The 22,740-nt window shown below is 49.3% G+C and overlaps 1 protein-coding gene across 1 annotated transcript in view; it reads left to right on the forward strand.

Moving 5' to 3' along the window:
* The window catches only part of LOC119440356 (retinal-specific phospholipid-transporting ATPase ABCA4-like), an 86,528-nt gene that overhangs the window by 31,726 nt on the left and 32,062 nt on the right, over positions 1 to 22,740 (forward strand). The window contains 7 exon segments of the mRNA XM_049662879.1: positions 994 to 1,166; positions 3,475 to 3,688; positions 6,011 to 6,158; positions 11,222 to 11,481; positions 18,009 to 18,341; positions 20,111 to 20,264; positions 22,327 to 22,452. Coding sequence (XP_049518836.1) covers positions 994 to 1,166; positions 3,475 to 3,688; positions 6,011 to 6,158; positions 11,222 to 11,481; positions 18,009 to 18,341; positions 20,111 to 20,264; positions 22,327 to 22,452 — 1,408 coding nt within the window.

The raw sequence follows: 22,740 nt of genomic DNA on the forward strand, positions 1-22,740 counted from the left end.
TGTGACGGAAAAAGAGTGTTTGGCAATCGTATGGGCAATCCTTAAATTTCGTACTTACCTTTAGGACGTGAGTTTGACGTCACTGACCACCTTGCCCTATGCAATGACCCACTGGCCGCGTCGCTCGTTGGGCTTTACGCTTTAAAGAGTACGATATACGTGTCTCATTTATTGCTCTGGACGCAAGCATTCAGGTGCAGACGCCCTATCCCGTTCTCCACTACCTTCTGACGCTGTTTGCTCACTAACTTCTACCTGCGATTTGTCAGCTCTTACCTTCCACGACATGCCGGCCGAGCCGCGTAAAGACCCCTGGATCTCTTCACTACTTGACTTCCTGTCTCACTGCTCACCTGAATCCCTCTCACGCACTATTCGTCGTCAAGCACAACACTGTGCCATCCGCGACGATCTCTTGTATCGACGGAATTACCTCACCGACGGCAGTAGATGGCTCCTCGTTATTCCCCGTCATCTGCGCTCACACATCTGCGCAACCTTTTCCCGATGACCCCCAATGCGGCCACGCTGGCGTCTTCAAAACATACTCCCGTCTTCCTATTCGATACTACTGGCGAGGCATGTACAGATTCGTTGACCAGTACGTGCGTTCATGCACTACGTATGTCCTCAAGGCTGTGGCATACGTTTTCAGCATCTCCTGTAGGAATCACTGAACTGCCGTAAGTAAATCTTCAAATTTTAAGACCATCATTTCCACTGCGCGGGTACTTTTCAAACATTCAGTACCCCCGTACTTGCGCTGTGGTTCTGGCGGAAAGCTCTCGAAGGGAAAGCTTGCCCATTATTTTCTCATCTAATAACCAACTTATGAAGAGATAAAACTGCGCAGGTTAGTACTGATTCATGCTTTAATCTAACAGCGTGACGAAGAGAAAGGCGAATGGAACAAGCATCAGAATTGGCTGGAGTTTGCTCTTACGAAAGATTATAGCCTAAGAGCTTTCTGTCAATGCGGGCCCCGATTCGCAGGTGATCATCCTAGACGAACCAACGGTCAATATGGATCCGGAAGGCCGACGCGAGATGTGGGATCTGCTGCTCAAGGTTCGTCGCAGCTGCGCGGTCTTCCTCACGACGCAGCACATGGACGAGGCGGACGCGTTGGCTGACCGCGTGGTCATTATGGCAAATGCTCGAATTCGGTGTGTAAATCCATTTATTTCTGCACCGACCATCTTCCCGGAAAGCGCATTGTAGTATTTCTGCCGTGCTGTGGTTATTATGGCAAATGCTCGAATTCGGTGTGTAAATCCATTTATTTCCGTACCGACAATCTTCCCGGCTGTAGTATTTATTGTAGTATTTCTGCCGTGCTATTCGCTGAACCTTCTTATTGTGCGCCCTATACCTGATGCTGTGACTGCGACATTGGCGTTTTGCTGCTGAACCAAAGGTCACTGGTTCGACTCTGGGCAGCGGCGGCTGCATTCTCATGGCGGCGGAATGAAAAAAAAAAAAAAAAGAAAACGCTCATGTACTGAGTTTCGACGTCAAATAACCCCGGGTGGGCACAAGATTATTCTGGAGTGCCCAATCACCGTACCTTTCACAGGCAGTGGGTTGCTTTGGCATGTTGAAACTGCAACAATCAATTGTTCAACCACGTCCACTCGGGGTCCATCAAAAATAAAAATGTCGCAGTTTCGCCGAAAAGGCTAAACATCGATTGCGATAGCGAATTAGTAGACTATAGGAACTAAGGATAGTAGTTTTATCGGCCGTATAAACTTGTAAAAAGTGGATAACTAAATTAACAAGCACAGTGTAACGCGTGCACATGTAAACAGGAACATATCTCGCTCGATGACCGCGGGAACTTGCTGTCAAAACGTTAAAGTGAGGAGGCGCGGCAGCAGCGCCGAGCGCATTGACCTTCGTGCCGTCTCTTGTTTCAACGGGAACTAAACGTCGAAAGCACAGCCTATACGAAGCTACCGGCTTTTTCCACATCACAGATCGCTTTGAAAATGAAGAGGCCCGTGCGGGCGCGCACTTTTTAGATCGCCCTACGTAAGCAGCCGCCGCCGGAGTAGAACGCACCCCGCAGTCGAACGCACCCTCCCCCCCTTTTTGTCTCCTACCCCTCTCCCCTCCCCGCCGTGCTTCACTCGCGACGGAAAAAGCGCGCTCAAGCCTTTCCCCCTCGCGCGTGCGTGATTGCGCCGCGATAGTCGGCTGGCCCTTGTAAGCTTTCACTCGCACATAAAGCCTACGGCGCGCAGTGACAATACTACCGTGTTTGGACTTTTATACGGAACCTCACGGCTACGTCCACGACCACGTCAAATATGCGCTAGGACTGTCCATATAATTGCTATCGCAATAAAACGTGTGGGTCTGAACGTCCCAATTCAGCACCATGATTATGAGAGATGCCCAATGGGGGGAAGAGGGGAGGGGAATGCTCCGAATGAATTTGGACCACATATTCATCATGCACCGAGCATGGTACACGAGCGCTTCAGCAATCCGCCGCCATCTAAATGTAGTAGCGGCTGCTGGGAATCGAACCCGCGAGCTCATGCTCAGCTGCGGAACGTCATAGACATTGAACCACCGTGGTCGGTACAAGGTGTCCATGAACAAATAGTTGAGTTCCTGTGCTATTGTAAGTTGCACCGGCAAACTCGTGTATTCACTGCATCGTTTTACTGTGGGTTATAAGAAATGAATGCAATAAAAGAAAATAATGATTAAAACGACTGATCCGTGAAATGCTATCTGAGACTATTGTAAATGCATGCACCAAATAGCCGTCGACGAACTGCGAGCGTTCAGAGCGGCATATTGTGGTGGAAGCTATGACAGCTATGACAGACAGACAGAAACCGCGACGACAGCAAATTGAAGACTGGAGAGAAAAGAAGAGCAAACAAATGTCGTTGGTTCTAAAGAAAAGATTGTACTTACGCGTGTTCGGATGAACTATACAATTAAGAGGCACCACGCGGAAGAGTGCGAGTCTTGCAGCGCCTAATACAATGCGCTAGGTGACGCAGTCCCTGGTACATGCTTTGAGGGACATTGCAATTTACTAATTTTAATACTCAGTTTATGGATAACTGATTCATTGCTTAGCTTTGCGTTTTTATAAATAAGGAACCACTAAGTGAAGATGAAATAAATGCTTTTACCGGCCGTGGATTTAATGTTTGTTTAATTGATTGATACCTAGCTTGGCTCCAGGGAATTCTTTTACGATTGTATGACTAGCTGACTTAGAAAGCAATGAAATTAGAAATGAGAAATGCACTGTACACTGTACAGTGGCACTAGTTGACTACGAGACGACGCAGTGCTGTGGTAGTTCTGTGCAGTGGTTCATGCCATCCAAAAAGCCCAGGTTCCTGCCCTCTTGCTTGGTTTTATTGATTGGCTGGTTGATTTGACTGACAGGCTACTGAATTACTATTTGTTTTATGTGATGCGTCAATGTGGCTATACTTCTAGCTGCGCCGGTTCGCCGATGTTCCTTAAGCAGCGTTTCGGCACGGGCTACCACTTGCTCATCAACAAGACGTCGCCAAGGTGCGACGTGACCGCCATTGGAGATCTGCTGCGAAAATATGCTCCTAAGGTGAAGCTTCAGAGCAACTCGGACAACGAAGCCGTCTTCATCTTGGGACAGATTGTCGCCACGCACCTCATAATCACCATGTTCAAGGTGATTAATGCAGCGTCGTGCTTGGAAATTGTTGGCGAAAAAGAGGGTTCAGCCTGCTCGGTGCCAGCACGAGGCTGGTATTACGTATCATGCCACGGGCTCAGAGATTAAAGGCGAGCTGCCCGGTCTCGGAGGCCATGGTTATCCTCTTATATAGTTCTAGAACCTCGCACTACGGTTAGTATGGCGGCGCTTTTCCTCGGCGTAACTGAGCGAACGCGCACAGCGAAATATGAAAGCGAACGCAGAGCGCAGCGTGAGACGAAAAGCGTCGTTCCGCGCAAGACTTGCCACGACCGTTACGAGATGGCGCCAGACTGCGCCGTCTACGCATCCGTGGAAGCGGCGGCGCTGGCGGAGCGGGGTAAAGAAAAAGAACCAGAAAGCTCGCCGCCTTCCGCGGCAGCGGCGGCGCCGGTCGAGCGGGGGAAAGATAAAAAGAATCAGAAAGCTCGCCTTCTCGCATAGCGGTCGCCGCAAGCGTTTCTCGATAAAGATTATGGTTGGATAAGCTGCAGTTGCCGAGAAGCGTCAGCTGTGTGGCCGGTCTATATAGTATAGCGCCGCGCGTCGCGGCTCTGCCAGTTGGTGCGGTTATCGGTGCTATTCCTCAATGTATAGTGAAATAAAGGCGCGCCTTGAGCGGCGCTCTGATTTCGAATTAGGGAGTAGCGTAATCGTCGGTGAATTTTTTCCTGATATATTTTTCACCGGTAATACCACGCGACGATATCGTTCTCCTTGTTTAAAGCGAAGCTTTATATGGCTAGGCGAAAAGAAAAAGCGCGTGTCCGTCGCCTATCCACACAAAACTATCATCATCAACGTTGGCTCTAGCGTCGTCGTCTTCTTCCGCAGCTGGCTCCGATGCCTCTGATGATGAGAACGTTCTCGTACTGTTCCTCGCGCTCGTGCCGCTGCTTGCACGTTCGTCATCGTCGTCTTCTACAGCTGGCAGGCTTTCACCTTCACGTTTTACAGACGTGTAACACTTGCTTACTTTTTCATCGTGATTTTGACTAGTGCACGTTAAGAAACCCCAGGGGGTCAAAATTAATCCGGAACCCTACACTACGGCGTGCCTCATAATCAGAACTGGTTTTGGAACGTAAAAGCCCACGAAGAAGAAGAAGACTTTCTATGGAGACGACGACGTAGACTAGCGCGTTCTGCGAAAGCGGCGCGCTCGTCTTGACACGCTTCTGGGACTGATTACAACGGCCAGTATGAACGCGTTGCTTATCCGGGCACTAAACGGTCCCTTTACGGCACTTATACTGCGAAGACTCTATTGTTTCAAAGACTTACTAATGTCTCGCACAATAGGGAGGAGTAAGACTAAAGGCTAAATTCTCACTAAGGTAGTTCATGCGCTGTTCAGAAGCAGATCTCCCTGAAAGAGCTAACGAACTTTCCCCCCCGATAAATGCCAAGCTTAAAGCTTAGGCATTAAAGTTAAAAAAGTAGTAGCCCTTCCCCTGTCGAGGAAATGGGAGTAAGCGAAGCTTGTCGTGTGTTTCTTCGATGTTCCTCCGAACGAAATGCACTGACGAGGACTAAGTTGTGCTCGAACTACAACCGGTCACACGCACTGCAACTGGCTCCGATGTTCCGGTTGAGAAACCCGCGTTGAATCCTCGCCGTCGCACCGGAGAAGTTGACGCTTGCTTGCCGATGCGTGCAACACCTTTGTCGGGTCCCTGGAGGGCTAGACGACGCTGACATGTGGCCTCAGCATCGCGCTCGCTCAATTCGGGCCCCGCGGCTCTTCGATGACGTTTCGCCTGGGCTTCGGAGGCCCCCATGCTAGAATCGACACGTCGACGACGAGGCATTTCCAGAGCGCGTTTATTCTGGATGGATTTCTATGAAATTTCTTCAAAATTAAATCTATCTGTTACGTAAGACATTGAATGGCTCATACCTTCTTAAACAATGGCTCGTACCCCCGTAAACGCGGCCTCCCCATTACGACAAGAGAAGTGAAATTTTATACTGGAATCATTAGAGGAAACGCAGCCAACTGTGGAAGCAGACGACGACGACGAACGCGGGAGCAGTGGCACGAGCGTGTTCCTACCACCTGTGCATACAAAACTCTGTGCGTACGATGAACCGACAGTGGCTAAATCGATTAGCGTGGTTGTCTCGCAACCCGGTGGCCGGTGGTTCTAATCCACAGCCCGACGAGCAATCAGCTTACGGTATTTCACGGCCCATATGTACTTAAGGACGCCGAATAAACTCACTCCTCCTTGTTCTTATTATTGTTATAACATTACGTCATAAGAAATAAGAACTGTCCTCCGCCCTAACTTTCAGGACTTGGAGCAGCGCAGCGCTGACCTCGGCATCGAATCTCTGGGCGTAACAGTGACCTCGCTCGAAGACGTGCTCATCCGCGTTGGCGAAGAACACCAGCGCACGGCCACAGCCAGGAAGGACGAGGATTCTTTGATCGAAGTCCAGGGTGAGTCATACTGCTCCCTGATTCTTGGTTCGCGCAAGTCCATGGGACACATGCCTTTGCTTCATGCCACTCATTTGTAATGCGTCAATTGACAGTTTTATGATAACCTACGCATACGACTTGCATCAGCTATAAAACAGCTGGTCCGAACGCATCCACTGAACGCTACGAAGGGACTTGTGTATTACGTACGCATGCTAGCTTTTAAATTTAGCGGTGCAGCTAGCCTTTGGCTACGTGTTAGCGCGGCTAGCGTAAGAAAATGATGACACCGAGGCCACGGCGTTCGATCCGAAATAAGACATGCTGCTTGTCCTTCATCGCGGCACCAAAGCATAAATGGCAAAATCATATTTCTCGTAGCCTTATCTCTACCTAAGTATCAAGTTTTCGCAATGTTCTGTCGTCGTTGTCAGTGGCGTAGCCAGGGGGGGGGGGGGTTCAACCCCCCCCGAAATTTTTTCCGCACCCCCCCCCCCCCCCCCACTTACCCGTCCTTTGTTGTCGTCGCTTCGCGCTGACATAATTCATGAAACCGGTGCTACTATCACAATTTCATTCCTGGGCGCTTCCGTTTGGTTGGTAATTTACAGCGAATCATGTCTGCATATGGAAAAAAACTGTCACGGTGTTTGTCAAGGCTTTGACACTCTATGAAGTTTTGGGCGAGAATATGGCGGCCGCATTCTGAAGCAACAGATGTGCAACAAATGAAGCAACAAATGCGGCAGCCGCATTTTAGATGATGGCGAAAACGCTCGAGGCCCGTTTACTTAGATTTAGGTGCACGTTAAAGACCCCAGGTGGTCGAAATCTCCGGTATACATTTCCGCCGCTTCCCTTCAGGTGCCGGTTAGGCCGCGCTCGCGCAGGATCTTAGGCTACGTTCACACTTGGTCTCGAAGCTGTAGGAAGCGGCAAAATCTTGCAAAAACCGCCCACCTAGGCGGCAAAACAGGCAGAAAAACAGGCTGCGAGCCAAATCAGTCTCGGGCCAATTTTTTCGCCATGGCGAAGCGGAAACGCGGCGGAAAGTCGTTCTGCTTCACTGCAAGCTACACTAGCATGTAAACAACCGGTCGTAAAATTGAACATGGCACTAGAAGTGTAGGCTGTAATGCTGATCGACGCGATCAAGAACCAGCCCTTGCTCTACGACAAGAGTGGCACTAAAACGTACTGTCAGCAATACTCGCGATAGTATTCAACGTCGCGCGACCGGAGGTGCGGCAACGAAGCCTTGGCGTGACCCAACTTCTCGCGCTTTTGCAAAGCCAGGCGAACCCACCACCGCCGTTTCCGAGGTGTCCGCGTCTTCCGTTTATTCATTGTCCATTTCTAGAAAACAAGTAGGTAGAACTATAAAAGCAATTTCTTCTTCCACTTCCACGGCAGACAATACTTAGGCAGATTCCTCGTTGGCGCTCCATAATTCTCCTTGCACGTGTACGGTATGTTGCAGAAGTCGCGGGGTGCTTTTCTCGTCGCGACGATAGATTGGGAGCGTAGGTCTCACGTAGGACGCGCAGGCTTTGGCGAGCCGCAACACAAGGGCCAGCCCGGGTATTAGCTGTGGTGTTCCCGTTGCCCCTTTGGTGTCCTGGAGGCGCCGACAATACGAAATGATGAAATGTTATTACAACTTGTAAATAAAAGCTATTAAAGAAATATTCTCACGCCTAGGCACCAACCTGTGACTCAGCGCTACCGCGCCCGTGTGCGGAGAATTATGGAACGCCAACGAGGAACTTACCGAAGGTCGCAGATGACACGTGAAGTTGCGTAAAATGATTACTTTTGATGACGGTACGTGGGTCAAAGAATGAACATACCGCTCGACATAATGCGATAATGAGCGCCACCACGCCGACAAACGTACGCAGACGAGATGCATCTGGACGAAAACGGCAGCGGCGGCCGCGGCGGTAGCAAAACAAATGTGAACAAGTTGGACAGGCGCGGAAAGCATTTTTTGGCCGCTTTGGCCTTTCCGCCCGCTTGCCGCTTCCCAAGTGTGAACGTAGGCTTAGTCTGCGCGAGAAACGTCTCTTTTTTGCGATTGCGCCCCTACGGAAGGCTGGTAATTACTGTTGTGTTGTTGAATCACAAACCAGCAATTACGGAAGGCTGGTAGTTGCTGTTTCAGTTGTGGAATCCCAAACCAGCAATGTACACACGTAGGGGTTGATGACAGCAGTGAAATTCCACCGACTCGCAATAGAATGCACGAAACAGACAGCCGACAAGCATGAATTACTGCTGTGCGCAATACAGCGTAAGTAAACTCTTGTTGCAGGCGCTGACAGTTCTCGTCGGAGTTCACGCGTCCTGAGAAATTGATTATGTGCACTATGCACTGAACAATACCGGAGTTCATTCCTGCATCACTAGTACACCAATCAGTCGAGATTCTGTGAAGTACAAAGCCGCTTCCTGTTTGCACCGGCGTAAGTGAAGCAGAAATGAGTTGCACGCACTACTTAAAATGCGTACACATGCCATATCTATGCTGTGCGGTGAAATGTTCTGTACAATTCTGAATCTGTTGACGTAAAGGCAAATGACGGCTGCACGCTCGCACACAGCGGAAGACACAGCGGCCCATGCACTTGCCGCAAGAAATGCAACCCTCTCGTATGAGGGAGCAGGGCGACGAAAGCTTCGGAAAAAAAAAAGCCTTACGCGTTTTTGCGCGTATTTAAGTTTTCTAGCGCAAAGACGCAGCGAACAAGCTATTGCTATGGGAGTAGGTAGAGCCTGGTCACACGTGCAGTTTCACGCGTATAGCCGTCCTTGACTTGTGAAACGCACTTCGCCCCGACGAAGACGACGCCATCTACGCTTAACGGAAATTAACAATTAATGATGTCTTCTCCGATCGCACTGAATCGTTTTCGAAGACTGGTCCATTCAGTGGCGCGATGAGAGACCGTTGCTCCAAACGCCCACTGTACCTGTCGTACTTACTGTATTTACTGAGCTTACTTTACTTTTTTACTTAATGTCTTCACAAGCACACGCACACGCGAGGGGGGGGGGGGGGGGGGGGTCCCATGTCTTTGATATACATGTATAGAGTGTGCTTAAACTACCAACAGTTATTATCGATCACGTGACCTAGAGGAAAGCAGAAGCTTGCCCCCCCCCCCCCCCCCCCAGTCGGGCCGGTGAACCCCCCCCCCCCCCCGAAAAAAATTTCTGGCTACGCCCCTGGTCGTTGTTGAAATCAGCTGTAATTTCTGACGCGACCTAGCCTAACAAAGCGTGCCACCGTTACTGCTGAGGTGCAATAATTTGTGTATATATAGCTGATGGGCGCCACCGCATTTGGCGTTGGTCATCCGTTCGCCATGCTAGCTACGCTAGCCATGCTGGATGGCCTGGCTATAATTCTAATCGAAGACATGCGTATGGCGTGGTCGCAGCAGCCAGAATGCTATACTAAAATTGTCAATATGGGGCCAATGCTCTACTCACGACGGTAAACGCAGCGGGTGAGCTGTTTCATGGCGAATAGTTTGAAAAATGAGTCAATCCATACACTGTATTTGTAATAATAAACGCAGTACTGACAACTCCTCTTGTCTATAGAATGACGGCGTTTCACACGTTTAGCCGTGCTTACGAGGGTCCTCATAGTGCAATATTAGAGTATGCTCGCTCTTGGCCACAAAAATTAATTAGCAGACTGCATGGCAAAGTATGATAATTCTAGAAAATAAAGTTTTATAACAAGGAAAGAGTTGCTCCCACTAGAGGAGTTCACGGCACTTCATGTGCTCTTAGGATGCGGGAGTAGAGCGGGTGAACTCAGCGTTTCTTGCTTGGCAGAGCATGAAAGTAGAAGTAAAAGACGCTGCATTACATTGTATAATATTCGCTGTCTCGAGTACAAACCAGAACAATCAAACATGTTTTCTTATTATCAGCAGTGTCAAAATTTGTAAGTTTAATCACATTATTTTACAGTGTAAGTTGCTCTGCTTATGTGACGCATACAGGTATACTGATACGTAAACGAGAAACGGACAATGACATTGCGCGTTTCGTGTTCATGTGTGAGTGCCCTTGTGAGTCAGTGGCCTTGTGTGTCACCTAAGCAGCGCTATACTTACAAGCTAGCCCCTGTCGAAACGCGTCCAAACCATATTCGGCCAAAATATCAAGACTGCAAGGCTTGGGACCACTGTCCACATCCGTGTAAGCCCGTCGAGATGATGGTACTTTCTAATTGTTTTTTTTTTGTAAGTATTGGAGGCTTCAGCATGGAGGACATCGCAACACCGTAAACAGACCCCGTAGCCAAGCAGTTTGACTATGAGCCTCACGTTCGGGCGCCAGCATTTCCCCCGCGACTTCTAGATGTTTTCGAAAGCACTCGATAGAAATTTCATCACAGGACCACACCGAAAATTAAACCGTCTCTATTTAGGAATCATGTGTCTGAGCTGTGCTTTTCTTTATTTTAGAGCACAGCTCATAGGCGCTCATTCCTACGTCGAGCGTCGGCGTCGGCATTGTTCCTCGTAACTGAGCAAACGAACACAGTGAAGGATGAAAGCGAACGTGGAGCACACCGGAAGATTAAAGTCGGTGCTAGTGAAGCGAAGACAGCGCGAGGAGGAAAGAAGGAGGAGGGCGCAGTGGAACCATGAGGCGGCAAGCGGAGGAGGAGGAGGGTGCGGCGAAAGTGTGAGAAGAATACGGTAGTGCCGCGCAAGACGGGCTTTGCGGCATCGTCTGTATGGAAACAAAGCGCTGCATGAGCGGAGGTCTGTCTGCGGCTGCTGCTATGAATCGCGCCCACGCGTCACCCTCGCGCCGCCTCTCGCGATCTCCCCATTAGCTAGGCAGTAGCGGCACACTTCGCTCCGTTTGCAACGCATCACACGAGACAGATTGTCCGCGCCAGCAAATATATCGCGAAAGGAAACCGCGTATACAGCTGCGCTCAAATTTCACATTTTGGAGTATCGTCATCGTTGGTGATTTTTTTTTTTCGCGTGGTGGTGTCCACGCCAATGGTTTTCTGAGAAAAAGTGGTTATTGTGGTGCCGGTGCAGGGCCCGTGTTGAAGGTGATGGCCACCACAGTGTCCTCGGAGCCCAGCCTCGCGATTCGCATGTGGGCCGTGCTGGCCAAGCGTGCCTTGTGTGTCTGGCGTCAGAAGAAGCAGCCGCTATTCAGCTGGCTGCTGCCACCGCTGCTTCTGACGCTGCTTTTCTCCCTCGAGCATGTAGCCTTGATCGGCAGCGACTGGGACGTCGAACACTTGGGCGACACGCTCTTCTACACCTTTCCAGGGGTGTTGCGAAGGGGACAGGTATGCGAGACACGCGTTCCACAGCGACATCTAGTGAATCGCTTCGAGCGTTTACAAATATCCAAAGGCCCATAGACAAAAGACATACAACTTTGACGAGGCCTCCTGTACATCGGATGAATTCGTTGAATCAACACATCAGGGGCTGAATTCACGAAGCTTTTCGTTCATGAGTGATGTTTCCCAGTGGCTGGCAGCCTTCGGTAATAATAGGCCCCTCGTCAATATTGGCTGGCAGTTGCTCTTACGAACTGTTCTAGAGGAGTTCTATGTGATTACAAACCCTGGACTGTTATGCAATAAGGACCGAGTATCGCGAAACGTGTAATATTCCGTGGTCTGATAACGCGGAAGATGCGTTAGCTAAGGTTATTAATACGTGAAATCCAACACAGACATGCCTTAAATGTCATTGACCAAAAGTCACTATAGGGCATCATCACATGGGCGATTGACAGAATTAGGCTCACATGACCCACGACAAATCGTGCAGCAGACGCGCAAAAATGGTTAGCTAATACACAGGCAGTGCTTTACTTTTGAAAAGCATAGGTTACCTTTCGCCCCAGTTAGCTTGGTACTGTGAGCTTTTTGCTCTACCATAATGAGGATAACTGCATGGTTTGTTGCACTCAACATTAGAGTTATAGTTTAGCGTTTGAAATCAAACGTAAACTCATTACGTACGTAAAGAAATAGCGCCGTCCTCACTGCGCATGCTCCGAACGCTATTGGGTTGCTCTGGTTTACGTGCGCTAGTGATAACGAACGTTATTTGACCAGTTTACCGTTTGTAATGTATACGGACGCTCAGAAATAGCGTTATCGAACATGGTGGCACCAACGGCTCCCGCTTCAGCGTGAATTCGCGTGACGGCCACGCTCTCACTCATGCTCAGGGCCAGTAACTATTGAAATGGGCTTTCGCTTTCTCTAAACTCACCTGAAACGTAAGTTATGAGCGCATAGCGCGTCCAATTGCCGAGACCGTTCGGCGATTCCGGCGCCCGTAGGCCTAACGAGACACCTCCCCATAGCAACAACAGGATGGCTGCTAATGGATTGTCTTGGCTTGGATATGTTTGGCATGAGGCACCAGACGGCGCCCTGTTTTATAACGTCTTCTTTGCGTTTGCGTTCCCGTAGGGTAAACTAAAGGCCTTGAAAGAAAGCGCACCGTCCGTAACGTCCCGCAAAGGTGCTTACGTTTAACGTACGTAAGGCGACAAACGCCATTCTAAAACTGTCTATTGTCATATTCTCGTAAGCTACAGTTATGTGAACTAGGCACTTAAGTTAAAGGTCTAGATCAAATTTCGCGGATTGATTTTCATTCTTTTTAGCCCATAGTAATCGGTTCGCCTACTGCCTCGCTGCCGTTGTCACTGGCATCGGCCACTTGGCGCTGTGGATCACAATAAAAATATTTTAAAAATGCAAGATGAATCGCACTAAATTTCAGTCCCTGTGCACGTATTATTAGGCTTTCTATTGTTAGCGTAGGTAGGGACCAGTTACGTACATTTACAGTTAGGTTTTTGGGAGTCGCTTGTATAAATTTCTGGTTGTTTGATGGGTTGCTTGACGTTCACATTTATTCGCAACAAAAATAACAGTTTGGCTCATGTCTTTGTCATCATAAGTTTTTTTGTATGGGAAGATTTTCATACAATTGAATTAACAAAATTTTTCAGATACATAACTCTCGTAAGAAGCAAGGATAACAAACCAAAGGCTATCGGCATCATTGCATCGCAAAAGATTACTCGCTGGCAGCAACAATGGAGACAAATTACTGTAGTTAAGTTTTACGACCTTCTGCACCAAGTGTGGAATTCTAATGTACAAAGTAGCGTATAAGTTCCTACCTCGCGCTGTATGGAACCGCAAAATGGGTCGTCTACATATAGGCTTTACACACACACACACACACACACACACACACACACACACACACACACACACACACACACGCACACGCACACGCACACGCACACGCACGCACGCACGCACACGCACACGCACACACGCACACACGCGCACACACACGCGCGCACACACGCGCGCGCACACACGCACACGCACACACGCACACGCACACGCACACGCACACACGCACGCACGCACGCACGCACAAAAAGGTCGCAGTTTCGCCCGAAAGGTGAAGCATCGATACAGGCTGATTCACACTAGGCCGACACGGCACCGATTTTGGTCTGCCGACTGTTGGCGACAGCGTTTTCCTTCCTTTGAACCGTTGACCATGGCGTCTTCCGTCCTGTAAACTGCTCGCGTCATCAGTCGGCAGACCGGTAGTTTTAATCAACCTTTACGATAGTATATATATAACATCGACGTTATAACGGAAAAGCACGGGCGGCAAGTCGCAAACGGCAGGAAGCGGGCCGTGTTGCGTCCCGAATCGGCCGGGCGCATTCTTTGATTGTTTCCCATCGAGGCAGGCTCTTTCATGAGCGTCGCCGAGACGGCGACAGTGCCAGACACCGATGAGACAGGCAAACAAGCGCCCCAACTCGGCAGTGCGCATTCTTTGAGTGCTTCCCCCGATGCCACCCCCTTCATCAGCGGCCGCCTACTTGGCGACGCGGCCCGACAGTGGCAGTGACGTTCGGACAAAGAAGCTCACCTAGAAGCGACCGACCACAACCGCCACCCTTCGTTAGACGCGGGGATTAGTGCAAAGGCCATTCTCCCGACCCTGGTAAGATGACCGTCGGGGGGCAAGAAACAGGTCACCGACTTTCGTGGAAGGAGTGTCAACCCCCTGTTTCCGGATTGCCTCGTCCTTGCTTCGAAGGTGCAACATTCTAGGTGGAGTTCAGCGAACAAGACGGCCCGTCTGATAGGCCGCATCAAGGTCATCTGATTCCCTAGTCGGGTCAACTAGGGAACACCGATGTTTTATAAGGGGACACCTTGCGTGCAGTGGGGTGTCCTGACCTGTTCTGATATGTGCTCAGACATGTAGTGAGCTGAGACTTTCCAAGTGCTCCGTCAGGGAGTGGGCTTCAATATTTGGAGCCACTGTAAATATGTAAAATAAACCCTTTTTTTCTCTCGCTCTTACTCCCGGACGGACTCATCCCTTTGGCTGAAGGATCACCGGCCTAAACGCTACCCGAGTCTCAACAGCCCGTTCCCAACAAACTGGGATCGCGGCGGGATTAATCCCCGACCCGCAACATGCCGCGAAAACGGCCGAGCGGCAACATTTGCCTGCCCCTGGGTGAATGGGTCTCGCAGCTCGGAATGGGTCTCGGCGAATGTGTATCAAGCAGACCAGTTAGCAGCAGCCGTTTCATAGACCTAGGCAAATGCGGCGAGGAACTACGTCCTCTCTCAGAATCGTTGATCATGCCGCAGTTATTCCAGCTGAGAGTGAACCTATCACGTGTTTGCCGCGACGGCAAAGACGCCTGTGAGTGTGGTCATGCCAATGCTGGCGCGTTCTGCAGCCAGTGGCTTTCCGCGTGCGTTTTCCCCGCTAGTGCGAACGTACCTTTAGTTCAGTAGTTTTATCGGCCGTATAAATTGCAATAGTAAATAAATAGTAAATAAATTGCAATACTAAATAAATTAACAAGCGCAGGGTCATTCGCCCACAAGCCAACATGAATAGATTTCACTGGATGACAGTGAGCACTCCCTGTCACAACGCTGGCGTGGTGAAGAGCGGCAGGCTCTGGGAGCTAACTCCACAGGTTGCCTATCGCTTCAACGCGTGCCGAACACTTGAGATTACGCGACGTGCAACACCGTAGGTGCGCGGAACGACAGCGCACATTAAGCGACCAGCCATCTCGTCTCGTCGCGCGTTTGCACGCGCCGCACATTTCCTCCAAGATACGGCGCGTGGTCCGCGTACCCGTTCAGTCCGCGCGGACAGCCATGCGTAGGGAGGTTACCTGCGTACCTCGCTTCAACGTGAACGAGGCGCGCCAGAACACAGCGCACGCGCAGCTGTCACCTATCTCGGTCCGGCTAGCCTTCGAGCCTACCGCAGATTCCCTCCAAGAAAGGACGCGCGTGGTCGAGCTCAGCCGGGCCATGCGCAGCCGCGACAGGAGTAGTATTATAGGTGGTAGAAGCGAAAACGCGCGATACCCCCCCCCGCCCCCCCCCCCCCCCCTAGCGCGCGCACATCTCTAAGCTTCCCCCAATGCGCGCGTAAAAAGTCCGCATGCAGCCTTCCCGCGTTCCTCCGTTGCCCGCGCGACGAGACGCCGCAGCACGTCTCTGTGAAGCCTCCGTGATGTCGGAAGTTGGCGTTACTCCGCCAAGTTGGCGTTACTCCGCCATCTCCAGTCAGCTGGCTCTCCTGGACCAAGCCCAGCAAGCCGCTCAAGCCAGTGGGGCCCTGGACTAGGGGCTCCACCCACATTTTCCTTCTTTTTTTTTGCCTTTTCCCATTAAAGTTTACTCTCTTTCTCTCTCCGCCATCTTGTTAGGACACATTCTGCTCTCTTGTTTACATTTCTCGCCTTCGACGCGCAGTGATCCGACCAACGGATCCAATCGTGGTCTATCATCGCGATGCCGTTGTTAAAGTCATTTCGTCCGAGTAGTCTGCTCTATAGTTGAAAGGACTTCATAATGAACTCCGCAAATTAGACGGTGAAGTCGCTTCCCGCTACGTTTGCCGGCTTTTCTGAAAATAAGTCTGTGCATTCTCACTGCACGGCAAGAATGCGCAGGCGATGAACGGCAGCGCACTTTACGCACATCACGACGCATCAGCATATGACTAGCCCGTCTGCAGTGTACAAACACGTATGCTGGTTGTGGCTTGAGGAATGGTTTTGCTTTATTGAACAAATTCCGGGCGGCCACGGACCGCGGCGATGTGACGACCCACAGCGCGCCGTCGAGGAAGCCAGTAGAAGAACGTCGTTACGCGTTTGGATACAATTGACTGCGGCCTGAGGTAGACTGTTCTCATGGTAAGTGAAGCTTCAGGGAAGCAAAGTTATGTGGCATCCACGGCGCGGTGGGGAACAATATGCTCGTATAAGTAGGCGTGTGGCTCGCTCGCGCGTTGACAGGGCCTAAGTGCGATCAGCCGTTTGTTGTGCGTGCAGGCGTACGTTCTTCTGTCGAACACGTTCACTCTTGCACCAAATCCGTCAATCTTCACTTCTCTGCGCCCCTAGGGCACGCCGATAAGATAGCTGTGGTAAGGAGGGTTCGTCGTTTAATTCCTTACAGCAGCTGCTTCTTCCCCATCCTTTCACATGGCTGTTTTGCGTGCCACAAGTGCATCGGCCGCTGTCAAAAGCAGGAGCACATCACAGCTATTATTGACCTGCACGGCGTTTGTCGTACATGTTCTGAAGCACAGCGGTTTCAGTATGTGATGACGCGTTGGCATGAATCCACCGAAGACGGCAAATGTACTCCCATGGTATATTGCGAATAACACGCCACGTCCGTGGTTCGTTATGTCGTGTACAGCGTTGCATGCGCGCTCATATTACGCTTTTTATTTCTTCCAATTTCCAGTTAGCCACAGCAACAGCTGGAAGAGTACGGTCTAGATAACAAAGCGAAACAACACGGAGACTAACACAAACCTGGACACACGACGCCTTGGTCACGGTACGAGACCTACGGAGCAGCACACGCATGAGCACACATCACCATAACAAAACTGCATTGTGCCCCGACAACATACACGCTACAGTGAAAGATACTACGTGACCTCCTAGAGTCTTTTCTTCTAGCGCGCGGACTCGGGTAGGGCCACTCCTCATTTTTTTCCTTCCTCCATGCCGCCGCAGCAAGCCACCATCCTTCTCAGCTCACCCTCGTATGCTTTCCCTAATACCGTCAGCATACGGCGCGCGGCCACGATCTTATCGCAATTCTCCTTTATAGGGATCCTCACGGCGACGCCGATGACGGCGGCGGAAATCCGCCTGGAGTGTCCATATAATTGCTATCAACGCGTGGCAATATTGCTCTTAGGATATGCATTCACGTGTCGTATTAAGAGTGAACCTATGACTGCTGTCTTTATTAGAAAATGTGGCCGCACTGCAGGGATTCATAAAATGGGAGGACTGGGAAGATGAGTTCTTCCAAAACTATCTCAAGCCTATGGTGCTACAACCGGACTCTTTTACCGTGCGGATGATGGACCCAGGCCTCGACATCACAAGAGAAGCCCTCTTCGAAGCCAGGAACTATCTGCGTTTCTACATATTCAATCAGCACTTCGGAATTCAGCTCGGAAAAAATAAAAGCAGGTATACAAATTGTTTAATTACTAAGCTATTCCTCATCAGTGCCGTTTACGATTTCATCCTTTGATATTGCATCACATGTTGCGTATAATTAGTTGGCAGACCGGTGCAACTTACGCTTAAATCGAGAAAGGTGTTAGCTGATGCATGCAGACTTGAAAGAACCTGCATAAAGAGCAGCAAGAACTATGTGCGGAATATTCATTGCAACCTAGTTAGGAGCGTTAGTCTTGTATAAGACAATTTCGAGACTCATCGTAACAGATAAAAATCCGCTATATAACCGTCGCTCTGGACTTCCGCAGCACCGTGCTGTGGTACAACGGCGAGATACAGCACTGCGCGCTGCTCGTGATGTCGCTATACAACGAGGCACGCCTGCGCTTCGTCAGCGGCGTGAAGGACGCCGAGCTTCGCTTCGAGGTGACGCAGCTGCACTACGGCACCACCGCCGGGCAGCAGGACGAGAACGTGAACGTCGCGAAGGCTCACCGCGAGCTTCTGCCCAAGGTGCTGCGCTCCATCTTCCTGCCGCTGGCGTCCAGCTTGATGTGCAGCAACTTTGTGCTACTACCCATCACCGAGAGAGTTTTGCAGGTGGGCGGTTGGATGCGCTTGATGATCGTATGCTTAAACATACCAGCATCACCAGCAGCAGCCTATTTTTATGTCCCCTGTATGGTACGAAGGCCTCTCCCAGCGATCTCCAATTACCCCTGTCTTGCGCTCGCTGATCGCAAGTTATGCCTGTAAATATCCTGACTTGATCACGCGAACTTTTTCTCTGCCGTCCTAGAATGCGCTTCCCTTCTATTGGTACGCATTCTGTAACTCTAATAGACCACCGCTTATCTGTCCTGCACATTTAATGTCCTGCCCAGCGCCATCTTTAATGCGTTAGTATTCTTTGGATACTGAACGCACCTTGCGGAGGCTATATATTTATCTATGTTTGTATTGTGAGACGTTGACCGATGCGATGCCTTTATTTCCGAGCAGTCACCCGAGTCAGAGACGAAGCATCGCACGAGACAAAAGATGATGTTGAGTCGTATGTACAGATGACGACGACGATATGCACAAATAGCGCTCACACAAGATGATGAGTCGTTTGTACAGATGACAACGATGACATGCGCAAAATGCGCTCACAGTATGTTTTTATCCAACCGCTTTCCCGCCAACCTGGATCACTGGGTAGCTAGTGGTCAAATGGGCAGCACATCGGGCAGCTGTGCTGAGGTAACAGGGTTTGAAATCAAGCATAGGACAAACTTAGTTCACCGAGTATGTGGCAATGTGAACATACGTGCGGCTCTTCAACGAACCTCTGTCATGACGACATGAGTAGACGCGGGGGACTGGGTAGATACCACTGTTGGAAGAAACTTTTTGACGCCGATTTGGAGCATTAGGTATATGTGCCACTCGGTCTGCGCTGCTCTTTAATGAACTACTCTGATGCCAACTTGGGTGACTGGGTATACGTGCGTGCCGCTCTTCAATGAACGTCTTTGAACTGCCAACTTAAGTAACTATAATTACACGATGGTTTGACGTGTAATCGCTATGTGATCGGTTTCTATAAGCGTAGGGTTGTCCCACATCGGTGCGCTCAAGTTTGAGTTAAGCGGCTAGTTTTCAACTTGTTCGTGCTTGAATTATTGCCAATATTGCCTGGTCGTGTGGTTAAAGCTGGTTAAATTGTGCCTTGCCCAGCAAAGTGCAGCATGTGGAAAGGAGCAGTTTAGTGCAGTCATTCAGTAATCATTAGTGCATGATTAGTGCGGACGATACAGCACTGCGCGAAGTCCAATAAAATTTGCTAAAGTAACATTTTAATAATGCTTGAAAAGCACTAATTGGGGAAAGCGTCATTGCAACCGGCGCGCAGAGATCGTGGACATTACAATATTCATTTAAACTTAAGCATGCCACCGGTCGGCGTTGTACATCACCGCAAAAATCGATTTCGAATTCAAATTTCGCTTAGGACATGCGCTGAGAGCTTAGTATTTTGTTGGTTTGATCACATTGGCAACCTTACTCTTTGTTAAGATAAGCTTAGAATACTTAGACGACCATGTCATGGCCGCTTTAAGCGAATCGCTTCATCCTGATGACAGTGACACTATTCATTGATTCATATATCTGTCAACTTCAGTAAGCTCTCAAGTTATGAGGCTGCAATAACTGCAACACAAATAATTCTCGTTCAGGATGATGCTCATCAATAAGTAATCACGTCTCGACGTTCTCGACTACATTGGTGTACATTAACCCACGGGCTGCTTTAGCCATTTTCCCCTCTAAGCCCTTCTGCTTCACTTTCTACAGTCGGGCATATTCTTCTTTTTTTTCTGCAGGTAAAAGACCTGCATGCTATAGCAGGAGTCAGGCCATTCCTCTACTGGACTTCCAACTTCGTGTGGGATTTCATGTTTTATATGGGCACCGCCGTCTTTGTTCTGCCTCCAATCGCATTTTTCCAGGAGAGAACGCTGAACTACGGCTTCATACGTGAGCAATCTTAACACCAATTACAGCGTTTCCTGCATGTGCTGCAGCACAATCGGTCCTCTCAGTCGATGCTGCATGCACGTTGCAAGAAACTTTTGCCATGTCGTCTCCTTCAGTCACGTGGTCCGTTACCACGTGGGCAGATGTATGTTTAAAGGAACGCTAAAGGGAAACATTATATCGGTCTATATCTGATAAGCTATTCTTTTAGAAAACAATTTTTCGTTAATTTCGCAACAATTTGCTGATACGAACCAGAAAATAAAATCAAAGTTCGATTTACTGGGTTTCGCGCCGCGGTCTCAGCGCCGGTACGAAAATGTGATGTCTCGGAGTTTAAAAGACTTTGAGATTGACTCCAACCAAATAATGAAATTTACTAGCCCGACGTTTCCGAACCAATTCGGCTCCTTCTTCAGGGGGTATTCTTCGGAGGTGGCGGTGTGCCGCTTTTCCGAAACGTCGGCCTAGTAAATTTCCTTATTTGGTTGGAGTCAATCTCTAAGTCTTAATCAATTTTCCCAACCAGACAGGTAATTCTGTCGAAATTCTTAGCTTCACGGAGTTTAAAGTATTTTATTTCCACGCGACAGGCGTTAAGGGCCCCGTGGTCGCAGAAAATCCGGTGTTGGCGTCCGGCGTCGGCGTCCCGTGAGCGAAAATTTCAGTTTATATTTACGTATATGCATATGCCACGCCTTTAGATATGACGTGCGGTATACGCGGGTTACATTGCCACATCATTCTATCAATAAAGTTGCTCATACCTTGTCCTGCATTCTTGACAAAGTTATTCCTCGGAATTTGGAGAATGGCAGCCCACAAACAAATGTCATGAAACAAAACACCGATAGCGCATGTCTTTTATTTTAAATTTTCCCAGACTGAAAAAATAAACGTGCGAAGCAACAACAGAAACCTGAAAATTATGTAATTGTTTTGGCGTGGTCGTGCACAACCTCCGGGATCGGGCCACGCAAGAGGCCGCGTTTCTACCAGAGAGAGAGAGAGAAATCAGTTTATTCTGCGATTCAAAAAAATCCATCGACGCCCTCAGTCCCGGGCGTCGCTTGCACCAGAAAGCTCGCCTTCGTGCATAGCGTTCGCCGCCATCGTTGCCCGCTAAACATTACGGCTACATGAGCTGCCGTTGCCGGGAAGCATGAGAAGCAGTCAGGGATCTTTCAATGCTATCGCGTTCCACTCAATTGAGTGCGCTCAATTAGACGACGCTTAAGCGAAGCGTCGTTTAATTTTTTTCCGTATTCTACCTGCAACTCACGGAGTTCAGTTTCTATCCATTTTAGAATAAGAGCTATCCATCTTTAAGCAGATGCCGTCAAAATTCATGACGTCATGGCGAACTGACGTGGCAACTAAAGATAGAGTCGCCACACGTCTTTCATTTTTGCGACTTATCACACTTGCTAATGCTTCTTTCACGGCAAGAGTGGTTTTTCTACTGGTACTTTTAGTATTAGTACTGTTTTGGTCCTAATTCATCTCAACTAATGATTCTCTGTATTGTTCCTTTAATTCTCCTTGCACTTTCCGATGCGAGAGTTTAGAATGTTACAGCCCGTTGCAGACCACTTTACAAATTACATTTGGTTGTTGGCGTCACATACAAGAAACATGTTAACAACGACAAAGAGAGAGCGCTCTGTATGCTAATCTGGGCCCGTGTTCAGAAATAAAAATACGCTGGGACTATTTGTAACAGGAGAACGCACCCATTCGTGACGATAGACAAATTATTATCAAGGGTGGCCGAGCAATGGGAAACAGCGCGTGTATGAACGAAAAACACTGTGTGCTTGACCTTTGTCGATTTTGTTTTGCACTGGCAGTGATATTACTTTGATCACCACGCAACATCCTCTGGTAGTTAGTGTTTAGCGCAACCTATATTTCTTTCTTATGAGCATGCAGCCAGTGAGCTAGTTGTGCCCGATTCCCTGCAGATGGCTCGTGGATTTGAGTGGAATGTTGCTGCTCTTGCGTCACGCTAACATCAAAACACGTTTACAATATAACGTTTCTCTTCTGCATTCTTTCGCAGAATTAATCTTTATGATGAATATACTGCATGGATTAGCCGCTCTGCCGTTCATCTACATAGGCTCCTTCTTTTTCGAGAAACCGGGTTTCGGATTCTCTACGCTTGCCATCTCCATGTTTGCCATAGGTAAGTTCGATCACCCGTCGCACTAGCCAAAGTAAAGTACACCACAAAACACTAGGAAATGTTGATGAAAATATATTCGGATTCGGTTATACTCGTTGTTATGCGTGCAAGTAAGGGATTGTATTACAGGCGCATTACTGCCCAAGGTCAGAGGTGATGCTTAATCAGCATTCGAGGTAACATGACGTGAAAAGTTCTACTGCATTATTCGAAAACAAAATCGGGTAGGCTGTATCAGGGAACCAGCCGCAGTGGGGTACGTGAAACGTCTTGTGTGTGCTGCAGAGG

This window comes from Dermacentor silvarum, chromosome 2, assembly GCF_013339745.2.
Source record: "Dermacentor silvarum isolate Dsil-2018 chromosome 2, BIME_Dsil_1.4, whole genome shotgun sequence".
Lineage (NCBI taxonomy): Eukaryota > Metazoa > Arthropoda > Arachnida > Ixodida > Ixodidae > Dermacentor > Dermacentor silvarum.